Source organism: Pelophylax lessonae (genome assembly GCF_965119305.1).
Source record: "Pelophylax lessonae genome assembly, chromosome: 1".
In the NCBI taxonomy this organism is placed as follows: domain Eukaryota; kingdom Metazoa; phylum Chordata; class Amphibia; order Anura; family Ranidae; genus Pelophylax; species Pelophylax lessonae.
Genome location: NC_138768.1, coordinates 776,579,404 through 776,592,374, shown reverse-complemented (window position 1 = coordinate 776,592,374; position 12,971 = coordinate 776,579,404). Strand labels below are relative to the sequence as shown.

Genomic DNA, 12,971 nt, shown 5'->3' with positions numbered 1-12,971 from the left:
TTCCTGTACGTATATATGGTTACCACACTGGCTTCAAAGTTAGGACTGTAGCCATGTAGCACTAGTGCCCCAGCATGCTCTCAGCGCATTTTCTCCCTTTGTTTGGGCTCTTGCTCACAGACATCTAAAAATACCACGTTCTTAAGTGTCCATTCACACTACCGCGACTTGTCAGGCGACTTGTCAGCCTGACAAGTCGCGGCCCGTCACAGTCCATTGTGTGCTACAGGAACCGTTCTAATAGGAGCAACACAAGTCGCTCCGACATAGGAAAAGGTTCCTGTACTACTTCGGGGCGACCTGGAGCGACTTGCATAGACATTCATTATATGAAGTCCGTGCAAGTCGCGCCGAAGTTGCGGTGCACGCAACTTCGCAGGTCACCCCCGAAGTCGTGCCGCGTTAGTGTGAACTGGCACTTAGTCATTCATGTGTTTTTTATTTTTTCTTACGCCTTGTTTTTAAGTGGGCTGTACACACAGGAGCTAGTGTTGCATATATATATATATATCAGTAAAAAAAAACAGCATTTCTGGCCAGTATTCTTACAACACACCCCCTTGATAAAAAAAAAACCCAGCAGAATTTTTACGTGTGCATCTGTGCATTTATGTTCATAAACTCATGTACTACACAACCCATCCTCTCATTTGTACTAAAGAACATTCTGCCAGGAAAATCTAATATTTATACATAAGTACAGTGTGCAAGAACACTTTGTGTGAGTCTTCTGTGTGCCTCTCTGTCATCCCATAATCTAGAAATTTACCGGTATTTGAACTGGCCCTAGAACATGTGGTAGAGACATTAGATCAGGGGTCTTCAAACTATGGCCCTCCAGTTGTTCGGGAACTACAATTCCCATCATGCCTAGTCATCTCTGTGAATGTCAGTGTTTTCCAATGCCTCATGGGATGTGTAGTTCCGCAACAGCTGGAGGGCCGTAGTTTGAGGATCCCTGCATTAGATTGTACATTTTTAGGCACTGATGGCTATAGGCCTCTGTACTCTACAAAGAGCTGCAGTATTATACAAATACATGAAATACATAAGCCTATCCAAGAAGGCCACAAAACTCTAATCAATGATTAAATCCTCAAACACACAACTGTCTAGTAATTCCCAGATGACACTGACAACTGATAAGATAACGTATCAGTTTTCTGCAACTTTTCAACTACTGTATATTGAAGGGCAGGTTTTATTGCCCTAAATAAATTACGAATGCAACCTGACAGGTAAGACAGCAATATGCACACATTTTTATATGAACCACAAATGTGATAATATTTACAATCTAGAGCAGGGGTGTAACCCTAGAATGTTGTAATAATGCCCCAGTAGGTGGTGCTTTACCACATCTACTAGAGCAGGGATTCCCAAACTACGGCCCTCCAGTTGTTCAGGAACTACAATTCCCATCATGCCTAGTCATGTATGTGAATTTCAGAGTTTTACAATGCCTCATGGGATGTGTAGTTCGGCAACAGCCGTAGTTTGGGAATCCCTGTACTAGAAACAACACAATTCACAACTCTTTCAATGCTGCTGTAGGCAGTCAATACACTCCATATCAGATAATTGCACACAGTGCTAAGAAGACACCTCCAGTTGCTGTAGAAACATTTTGTGAGAGTAGACCTTATAAAATATGATGATTTCAAAAAAGAGTTCCCCCAGCATCTGTCACTACCTCCCACCCTCTAAGAGACAATTTTTAATGCAAACAACTTCCACCAGAAAGAGTGATCTAACAATGCGCCTGATAGCTAGAGCACTTTGCATATGCAAATCCGGGAGACCCTTCGTTTATTAGAGCACAGTCTCTCTTTTCCCAATAATTATTCTAACACATTCCTATGTGGATTACAACTAATTTTCTACAAATATAAAGTAGAACAACCCGATTTAGACTATATACTCTAATACTCTTTTAGTTACTCTATACATATGCTCTATAGCAGCCTTTCACAACCTTTTCAACACAGAGGAACCCTTAAAAAAACTTCCCAGTTTCAGGGAACCCCTGCATAAAATTACTATATCTAGAACTCCTGATACATTGTGACAATCAGTCGGTAGAATGATCCTTACATTTGAGGTTATTGGGAAGAATTACCCCCTTACAGATAGCAAAACAGATCACTGGTGTTGATGGGAACTTAGCTGAGAGGCAGAAATTGCTCATTGGTCAAGGAACCCCTAGCAACCTCTGGAGGAACCCTAGGGTTCCATTGAACCCTGGTTGAGAAACCCTGCTCTATAGATACAAATGCCCTTTGGGTCAGTCATTTCATCTTTGCCTAATGTCCTCATATTTTTTAAAAGGAAGCTGTTTGGTCAGAACGAAGAGTATTTCCTGACTTCTTACCTAACCTTCTGAAGAACTAGTACGCAGGTTTTGGCACTTTTCCACTGCAAGTACCGGCTCGGCTCTACGCGACACTGCTTGGCCCGGTTTGCTTTTCCACTGCTGGTACCGCATGGTACGGTGTTGGAACGGTTCGGTACGGTATGGTTTGCTTTTCCACTAAAGTAGTACTAAAGTTAAGTGGGTGGGATAACAACGGGGTGGGTGGGATTCTCTGACCAATCAGTGGCTAGTAGTGACTGCATGCAAAGGATTGTGGGATATGGTACCAGGTATGGTACCTGTTGGAACCACAATCGAGGTGGTACTGTTTTTGAGAGCCGTACCGTTCGGTTCCATGCAGTGGAAAAGCGCCGCCGTACCGTACCGTACCGAACCGTTCCTACACCGTACCATGCGGTACCAGCAGTTGAAAACCACAAAAGCGAGCCGAACCGTTCGGTTCCATGCAGTGGAAAAGCGCCATTTGACTGCAGACTAACATATACCATTCTGTGAAGATAGCTGGTAATAAATAAAAATAAGGTAAGCAATGTGGGCCCTTACAGGTATATTTCTAAAGCATCCTGCCACTTTTGCTTTAAATCACAGATTACTGACAGCTATCAGCAGAGGACAGCTCAGCAGTGGCAAGAATAGTAGGGATGTCTATTCAAGATTGAGGGGGACCATAAATTTTACCTAGGGGCCTTAAAACTTTTTCTTACACCCCTACTGAGATTTTCCATAAATGTAATGTAATAGAGATATGCATGTACATTACTATACCTTTCATGAACTGTTATTCCATTTTATTTTAGCAGGATCAAAGGAAAAAGGCTTGTACCTTAACAGGTGCAGAGCTTGTTCTGATCCTCTGATTAGGGCTTGCATGGTTGTGTGCACTGAGTCCGACACATTCATTATAAATCAGCTGAGTGTTTGCTGGAGCCAGTAAGAGCTTCTTAAGCTAAAAAAAAATAAGATGAGAAAGGAGATATTACATACTAGCCAGGATTGCAATTATGTGTCTTAAGATATGGCACTGTTAGTTAAAATTAGTCATGAGAGATCATAGGAGTATACTTTTATGTGCGGGAAGTAATGCAATCAACGCCACATAAACACGGTTACAAGAGCTCGTTATAACACAGTGATCATTACATGGTTGGCTTTTACTGCAAGACAAAAAGCTCTGCTGTAATGGACAATCTGAGAAACGAAGCCTGCCGATTTCTAGCTGTTTAACTGTTGTTACTGCTGACTCCTGAGCAGATGCTGGTTAACGGAGCATGCTGGGACCTGTGGTTAATTAGCTGGGCTACTCAACAGAAAAAAAGAGGTCAAAATATGTGGCCACCAAACATCTTTTACCTATATCACATTGAGACGTTTTTACGCTTATACCCTACGAATGTATGAACAAAGGGTTGCTGGTAAAAAATGTCCCAACCCAAGCAATAGTTTACTACAGGGTCCAAGGGGCTGTCTGTCTCTCTGTGCCCATTGGACAGCTGTGATATTATCTAACCCTGATAATGTTAATATCTCATTGACTGGACCACAAGCAGTAAACATTTATGTATGATTTTATATTGGAATGCAACACCCTTTCATGGTTCTTAGTAAGATTTTAGTGTTACATAAAAAATATTATTTTTCCTCTGCAGTAGTTCCAAATCTACATTAAGATATGCTGGGAATTCTCTCTTCATAGCATGAGCCTGTTATAGTTCCCATAGGCAACGCATGAACATAACATTTGAGTTTTTATCAAAAAGTAGTTTGACGATAAAAAGGTCCTTCATATATTCACCACAAATACCCCTTTGTTTTGTTTTTACATACTATCATAAAGTTTGTGCTGTTGCTTTATTAGACTTACAGTAATACTAAACCCAGGAGCCTGCATTCACTATATCTGCTCTCCCACAGTGCACAGAACATGGAAAGGCAATTATTTTAGTAAATTTAAATGGTTAAATACCTTTTCTCATCGGAAGTATATAGCAGTCTTGTGACTTCTATCAGTGTCCAGCCAAACACTGGTTAAAGCTTGTAGGAGGAATTTTAATTCTTCTCTGACTGTCTTTGCTACAATGTAAAGTAGTGAGTGTACAGCTTGTATAACAGTGTAAATTTGCTGTCCCCTCAAAATAACTCAAAACACAGCCATTAACGTCTAAACTGCTGGAAACAAGTGAGTACACCCCTAAGTAAACATGTCCAAATTGGGCCTAAAGTGTCAATATTTTGTGTGGCCACCATTATTTTTCAGCACTGCCTTAACCCTCTTGGGCATGGAGTTCACCAGACCTCTACAGGTTGCCACTGGAGTCCTCTTCCACTCCTCCATGATGACATCATGGAACTGGTGAAGTTAGAGACCTTACACTTCTCAACCTTTCATTTGAGGATGCCCCACAGATGCCCAATAGGGTTTGGGTCTGGAGACATGCTTGGCCAGTCCATCACCTTTACCCTCAGCTTCTTTAGCAAGGCAGTGGTCATCTTGGAGGTGAATCTGCGGCCCAGTCTCCGAAGGGAGGGGATCATGCTCTGCTTCAGTATGTCACAGTACATGTTGACATTCATGGTTTCCTTAATGAACTGTAGCTCCCCAGTGCCGGCAGCACTCATGCAGCCCCAGACCATGACACTCCCACTACCATGCTTGACTGTAGGCAAGACAAACTTGTCTTTGTATTCCTCACCTGGTTGCCACCACACATGCTTAACACCATCTGAACCAAATAGGTTTATCTTGGTCTCATCAGCCACAGGACATGGTTCCAGTAATCCATGTTCTTAGTCTGCTTGTCTTCAGCAAACTGTTTGTGGGCTTTCTTGTGCATCATCTTTAGAAGAGGCTTCCTTCTGGGAGGACAGTCATGCAGACCAATTTGATGCCGTGTGTGGCGTGTGGTCTGAGCACTGATAGGCTTACCCCCACCTTCAACCTCTGCAGCAACACTGGCAGCACTCATACATCTATTTATCAAAGACTTATTTGGTTGACCATGGTGAGGCCTGTTCTGAGTGAAACCTGTCCTGGTTACCTGCTGTATGGTCTTGCCAACAGTGCTGCAGCTCAGTTTCAGGGTCTTGGCAATCTTCTTATAGCCTAGGCCATCTTTATATAGAGCAACAATTCTTTTTTTCAGATCCTCAGAGTTCTTTGCCATGAAGTGCCATGTTGAACTTCCAGTGACCAGTATGAGAGAGTGGGAGTGATAACACCAAATTTAACACACCTGCTCCCAATTCACACCTGAGACCCTGTAACACTAATCAGTCACATGACACCTGGGAGAGAAAATGGCTGATTGGGCCCAATTTGGACATTTTCACTTAGGGGTGTACTCACTTTTGTTGCCAGTGGTTTAGACATTAATGGCTGTGTGTTGAGTTATTTTGAGGGGACAGCAAATGTAAACTGTTATACAAGCTGTACACTCACTACTTTATGTTGTAGCAAAGTGTAATTTCTTCAGTGTTTTCACATGAAAAGGTATAATAAAATATTTTTTACAAAAATGTTAGCGGTATACTCACTTTTGTGAGATACTGTATAGAACGTGGTATTGAGACCCACCAATTGATTTCTATAGAAAAGAAATGCCAAGCCAACCAGATAAAACCATTAATTAAAAAAAAAAACTCTTGCCAATAACAATATTAAATCAAAATCTAATTGAAGGTATTTTAGAACCCGGAATAGGGGGACAGGATTTGATTCTCAACTGTATCTTTAATGTTTTTCATACATCTGGTGGGGAGATACTAGCATGAAAAACAGGGTTCTATGAGCTGGATTTTCAGAATCTTATCCCTGGAAGACATTCTCTTTTTATTCCTGTAGAGAAACCATAAAGTGGCAAATAGCATCACAATGATGGTGTCGCCAGGCCCCCTATCTCTGGAGGGCATTCTGTTCACATTCCTGTAAAGCACAGGTGTCAAATACAAGGCCCGCGGGCCGAATGCGGCCCCCCAAGTAATTTCATGTGGCCCTCACACCTCTCCTGCAGCTGCGGCACCCCCCTTGTCTCTGCCCCCACCTTGTCTCTCTAGTTGGCAGCAGAGAGGACAGAACTCCCTTTGCAAGATTCTTCTCTGTGCAGCTGAAGAAAGGCATGTCCCCCCCGCCTTCTCAGCAGTCCACAGCAGAGAGGAGGGCACCTCTTTGTGCAGCCGCAACACCACCTTGCCTCTGCCTCCCCTGGTCTCAGCATTCAGCAGACTCTGGAAGCTGACTCCAGCCCTCCTCTGGTTCTCCTCCAGACCCTGCACTTCTTCCCAGATCCACCAATATTTTCTTCCTGGCAGAAGCACAAGGTAAGGGGGTGCATTGTGATGTAAGTAAGGGTGGGTGACTCTTGACTTCTGATGGTGGGGGGGCTCATGACATCTTATGTAAGGGTGTAAAGGAGTGTGGGGTGCTCTGGACATCTTATCTTACAGATATAACCAGCCCTTTGAGGGCAACCATGATGCTGATGCGGCCCTCAATGAAATTTAGTTTGACACCACTGCTGTAAAGAAATCATAAAGTGTCAAATGGTATCATAATGATGGTGTCACCAGGCCCCTTAATGGAATCTTTGTGAGTATATATCAAGAATGCACCCCAGAGAAGGGAACCAGGGACTTCAGATCACAACACAATAAGAGTCGGGTTGAAGGAAGTCCTGGACAGCAGGTCCTCATTTAAGGGTAGAATTGCACTTTAAAAGTGTGCTAAAATAATTTTAACATGAAGATGAAATTAGACAACCTTTTCTTATGATAAGTTAGCTCAAGCAACCTTACATGTGACTGAGATCCACAGGGAGCTCCCATGACTTAGCTTAGTGAAAGGTGGGAAATTATTTTTGCATATAATACAGATAAAATAAAATGACCATGTGCACTATTTAATGATCTTATTTCCTTTCTTTGGCTTGTCATTCTTTCTCCTAACAGAGCTCAGAGACAACATCTCTAGTTACAAGAAAAGCTGCAATAAGTCTACATACATGTATGCGTAAAGGCAGCTTACACTGGTCAATAAAGCACTCTTGCCTTAAAAGTATTGAAACGGATAGTATTGATTATGGGACCAAGATCCCTTTACCAATCAATGACGGATGTTAAAAATAAGTATCCCTAAATAAACGCACTTTCCAGATCAACAGTGGCTCCTCTGATTTCAGCATTTCATTTGCAACTTTCAGTACAACTGTTTTTTTTCTACCTAATATTAAAGTCCAAACCTTATTTTGACTACATCATACCCATGCAGCGGGTAGCCAGAAGCACATCCAATTCCTGCTAAACAGTAGGAAGGGTTCTTACTAGTGACGGCTCTTCTGCCTCCTGTGTTGGAGGGGTGCCGTCAGGCAGGGAGGAAAGGCTCGGATCATGTTCACTGGTCACATCTCCATCTGTCAGTGCATCGAAAGAAGGCAATCCATCCTCGTCCACAGGGAGACTGTCCAGTGTTTCTGTAAGTACTGCTAGCAGGTTCTCTTCATTCTCCTCCTCTATTTTCTGCAAGGACAATAATTGAATGTGTCAATAATGTAATAAAGTGCCATCATCCCACAAGTAGTTAACTTACACCTAGTACATACATCCAATGTCACTGGTTTGTAATTACATGTCACAGTCCTGGTATTAGTTCTTGTTAGCTAAGGAAGACTGACGTGGTCTGAAGCATTATACTACTTTTACTGTAACAATGTTATACTGCCAGTACAGAACACATAGGCCTGTCGGGCAAATATATTAAACAATATTTATTTTCTTTTTTCCTGTGCTCCATAGCACATTGTAGATAAGGCCCATTATAATGAAATCTTCCAAATTCATGTGTTTTGGCGCTTTTCCACTGCATGGAACCGAACGGTTCGGCTCGCTTTTGTGCTTTTCCACTGCTGGTACCGCATGGTATGGTGTAGGAACGGTTCGGTACAGTACGGTATGGCGGCGCTTTTCCACTGCATGGAACCGAACGGTACGGCTCTCAAAAACAGTACCACCTCGATTGTGGTTCCAAGAGGTACCATACCCGGTACCATATCCCACAATCCTTTGCATGCAGTCACTACTAGCCACTGATTGATCAGAGAATCCCACCCACCCCGTTGTTATCCCACCCACTTAACTTTAGTACAACTTTAGTGGAAAAGAAAACCATACCGTACTGTACCGAACCGTTCCAACACCGTACCATGCGGTACCAGCAGTGGAAAAGCAAACCGGGCCAAGCAGGGCCAAGCAGGACCGAGTAGAGCCGAGCTGGTACTTGCAGTGGAAAAGTGCCATTAGAGGACTAAGCCACACCTCACCACATAGCAGCATGACTAGAATGCATGTAGCTTTATCTGAAAGAGTCTATGTGTCAAATGTTATCCTTAAAAAGTCCTTCTCTGGCTAAATTCTTTTCCATACATTGGTCCTCCCTATATTGAGATGCTTGTGTGGTTATTTTTTTTACCTAACTTCCTCCCAAGTGACATCATTACTTGAGCTACTGAGGTTCACAGTCTACAAGCAGGGGAGCAGGACCCAAAAAGGGCACCCTGCATCACATCCCTCAGATGCTAGACACCCTTTGGAATGGATATTCCTGGCAGATTGGCAGGAAGGAGCATTATCAGCAGTGACAAAGATGATAACACTCCTTTTTATCATTCATAAGTACACAGCAGCGCAGGTTGGCAATGCAGTGAATTCACAGCAGGGTATTAAGCGTTGTCACCACCCTAAAAGAAAGCCCTTTAACTGGGTATTAGAATATCAAAAATGCTGGGAGTATGTTAAAAATTCATTTCCATTTTTCTATTTTACTGTGATCAGTAGACTAATAGATTGAACGTTTTGTGTATAGTTGTACTTAAATTGTAACTTCACTCTCTCAATCAACATTGTCTATCATTAATCCTTATGCTGCTAACATTAGTAAACAGATAGGAAGGTATATCATATTTTTCTTGTCTTTAACTTTTTTTTTTTTTTTTACTGTTACTTTGTTTTTTGTTCTAACCCTTTACAAGTATCTCTCTGTGGCCTCATGGCCTAGATATATAAACAATAAAGAAGACACCACTCTAGGTACAGAGTTGGAACATGTTTATAGCTCTATATTGATATGTAAGATACAGTTAAACAAGGTTTAAATGTTAGTGGGATACGATTCTGTTTGCTAAATTGTAAACATTGTGTGGTATAATACTTTTTCTTGTAAAAATCTTTGCATCATTTGAGTGATAAATTTGTGCACTATCAAAAAAAAAAAAAGAAAAAAAAAAAGTTTACGTTGTAGAAGATACATTATTTGTGATCTTTTACTATACAATAATATCATATCATGCATAGGTAGTGTGTTTGCAATTGAGCAAAGAGACATGTCTAAGGCTCCATGCACACAGGGCGTTATAAAAACGTGCTCAAAAGCTGTTTACTTGACGCCGGGAAAAAGCGGCGTCAAAAACGCGCGTCAAGCCGCGTTTTGCATTGGCGTTTAGGCGCGTTTAGGCGCGTTTAGGCGCGTCAGCGCTAACAAGCGTTTTTTAAAGTAAACACAACTTTTTACATAAATTCACTCACATATTACCCAGAATTCCATAAAATATGATAAATATCACATGACTATGCCATTTTGTGAGGAGAAACTGAGGAGAGAGCATTTGTTTTGAGGAAAATGGATCCTGTGATTCAAAAAATCGATGAGGCAATCCTTCTGATTGCTCTGCATAGGATGCGGCGGAGGAGACAGATGGAGGAGGAGAGAAGCAGCAGACGGCGTAGATTCTGGGTACATCCCATTGTATCCCAGCGTCCTACGTTGGGGTACTTTCAGAGCATGTACACCCATCTTCGCATGCATCCTGAAAAATTCTTCAACTTTACAAGAATGTCAGTATCTGTCTTCGATGACCTGCTGGGGATGCTCAGGCCAAGGTTAGAAAGGATGGACACCAGGATGAGAAGCAGTGTGTCACCAGAGGAACGACTGCTCGTGACACTCCGGTAAGTGATATTTGCTTTGAAAGGGGGGTTAGTGCCTGTTCACACATATGCAATGTCACACATTGCATGACATTGCATGCATGCAATTTGTACCGAACTGCTATGCAAATCGCATGCGATGTCTGTTCATTGCGATTTCTTGCAAACCGATTGCATAGCTTATGTCGCATTGCATGTGTACAAAATGTATTGCGTTGTATTGTTTTGACACTCCCAATTTTGATCTTTTTTAGGTTCCTTGCTACAGGATCGAGTTTCGTGTCCTTACACCACCACTTTCTTCTTGGTGTCTCGACGATTGGCAAGATAGTCCGAGAAAGCTGTATGACAATATGGGAGGAGCTTAATCAAGTCGTAATGCCGGAGCCAACTGAAGACCTCTGGGAAGCAGTGGTTGATGAATTTTGGGAAAAAACTCAGTTTCCCAATTGTCTGGGCGCACTGGATGGCAAACATATCAGGGTCAAGAAGCCTCCTCACTCAGGTTCGTCATATTTTAACTATAAAAAATACTTTTCGGTGGTCCTGCTGGCATTAGCTGATGCGAATCTGCGTTTCATTGTGGTTGACGTTGGAGCATATGGCAGCCAGAGTGATGCCCGCATTTTTCGTGAGTCAGCGTTTGGACGTCGGCTAAACGAAGGAAGGTTCAACATTCCAGAAAGAAGGCCTCTACCTTGTACCGAGGAACCAAGCTTACCATTGGTCATGGTAGCGGACGAGGCCTTCGGACTTAGTGAAAATATAATGAGGCCATACAGTGGCAATTGTCTCAGCGACAGCCAAAAAATATTTAATTATCGTCTCAGCCGTGCACGCCGCGTTGTTGAATGTGCCTTTGGAGTCCTGACAGCAAAATGGAGAGTGTTACTCACCTGCATGCAGCTTGATGTGGAAAATGCCATTAGGGTGGTCCTGGCATGCTGTGTTCTCCACAACTTCCTGCGGGAGAAGGAGAGGAGCACCGTTGAACCGGAACCCCGAAACCAAAATCAACGAGTGCAATATTTGGACTTAAGGTCAACGGCACGGGTGATAGGCATTCGTAACCAGTTTGCCGATTTCTTCTTATCACCTGATGGAGAAGTTTCGTGGCAAAATGATTTTATTTAAAAAAAATGTTGTATCTTTCTAAGCTCTGCCTTCTTGTTTTTTTTAGAAATAAAGCAATTTAAAATTTGGCAGTTCTTTTCATGTCTCCCATTTCTTCAGTTCAGCTGTGCCTTGTACCTTGTTGGGCAGAAGAAAAAGAGTCCTTTTCTTCTGCTTGAGGCAAGCGTACGATATCCCTTGTTGGGCTGCACTTACGCTTGCCCCAGGCAGAAGAAAAAGAGTCCTTTTCTTCTGCTTGAGGCAAACGTATGATACCCCTTTTTGGGCTGCACTTACGCTTGCCCTAGGCAGAAGAAAAAGAGTCCTCTTCTTCTGCTTGAGGCAAGCGTATGATACCCCTTTTTGGGCTGCACTTACGCTTGCCCCAGGCAGAAGAAAAAGAGTCCTTTTCTTCTGCTTGAGGCAAGCGTACGATATCCCTTGTTGGGCTGCACTTACGCTTGCCCCAGGCAGAAGAAAAAGAGTCCTTTTCTTCTGCTTGAGGCAAGCGTATGATATCCCTTGTTGGGCTGCACTTACGCTTGCCCCAGGCAGAAGAAAAAGAGTCCTTTTCTTCTGCTTGAGGCAAGCGTACGATATCCCTTGTTGGGCTGCACTTACGCTTGCCCCAGGCAGAAGAAAAAGAGTCCTTTTCTTCTGCTTGAGGCAAGCGTATGATATCCCTTGTTGGGCTGCACTTACGCTTGCCCTAGGCAGAAGAAAAAGAGTCCTTTTCTTCTGCTTGAGGCAAGCGTACGATATCCCTTGTTGGGCTGCACTTACGCTTGCCCCAGGCAGAAGAAAAAGAGTCCTTTTCTTCTGCTTGAGGCAAGCGTATGATACCCCTTTTTGGGCTGCACTTACGCTTGCCCTAGGCAGAAGAAAAAGAGTCCTCTTCTTCTGCTTGAGGCAAGCGTATGATATCCCTTGTTGGGCTGCACTTACGCTTGCCCCAGGCAGAAGAAAAAGAGTCCTTTTCTTCTGCTTGAGGCAAGCGTATGATATCCCTTGTTGGGCTGCACTTACGCTTGCCCTAGGCAGAAGAAAAAGAGTCCTTTTCTTCTGCTTGAGGCAAGCGTATGATATCCCTTGTTGGGCTGCACTTACGCTTGCCCCAGGCAGAAGAAAAAGAGTCCTTTTCTTCTGCTTGAGGCAAGCGTATGATACCCCTTTTTGGGCTGCACTTACGCTTGCCCCAGGCAGAAGAAAAAGAGTCCTTTTCTTCTGCTTGAGGCAAGCGTATGATACCCGTATGCTAACATACTGCTGAAGTGTACCTTAACCCCAAAAAAAAAACATACAAATTCTTGTTTAAAGATTTATTGAACAAGCTGGAGTAACAAAACAAAAAAGAAAACTGGAGTAACAAAACCAAAAAAGCTCAAGTTTATAACTGCTGATATTGAGCAGATTGGTCAGCAGGGCTCAGATGAGGTGATTGGGGACGGGGGACAGTGGATTCAGGGTGGGAATGGGTAGGTTGGGGCAGGCGCTCATTCCCAAAGTCCTGGGG

At 43.0% G+C, this 12,971-nt stretch overlaps 1 protein-coding gene across 2 annotated transcripts in view; it reads right to left on the bottom strand.

The window, feature by feature from the left end:
• The window catches only part of PPARGC1A (PPARG coactivator 1 alpha), a 153,151-nt gene that overhangs the window by 68,494 nt on the left and 71,686 nt on the right, over positions 1-12,971 (bottom strand). Inside the window, exons 3-4 of one of the 2 annotated variants that reach the window (XM_082257307.1) lie at positions 7,688-7,882; positions 3,198-3,320 (exon numbers count right to left, since the gene is read on the bottom strand). In XM_082257307.1, coding sequence (XP_082113433.1) covers positions 3,198-3,320; positions 7,688-7,882 — 318 coding nt within the window. Of the gene's footprint in view, positions 1-3,197; positions 3,321-7,626; positions 7,883-12,971 lie in introns of those variants that run through there. The other variant, XM_082257308.1, reaches the window with a different exon arrangement.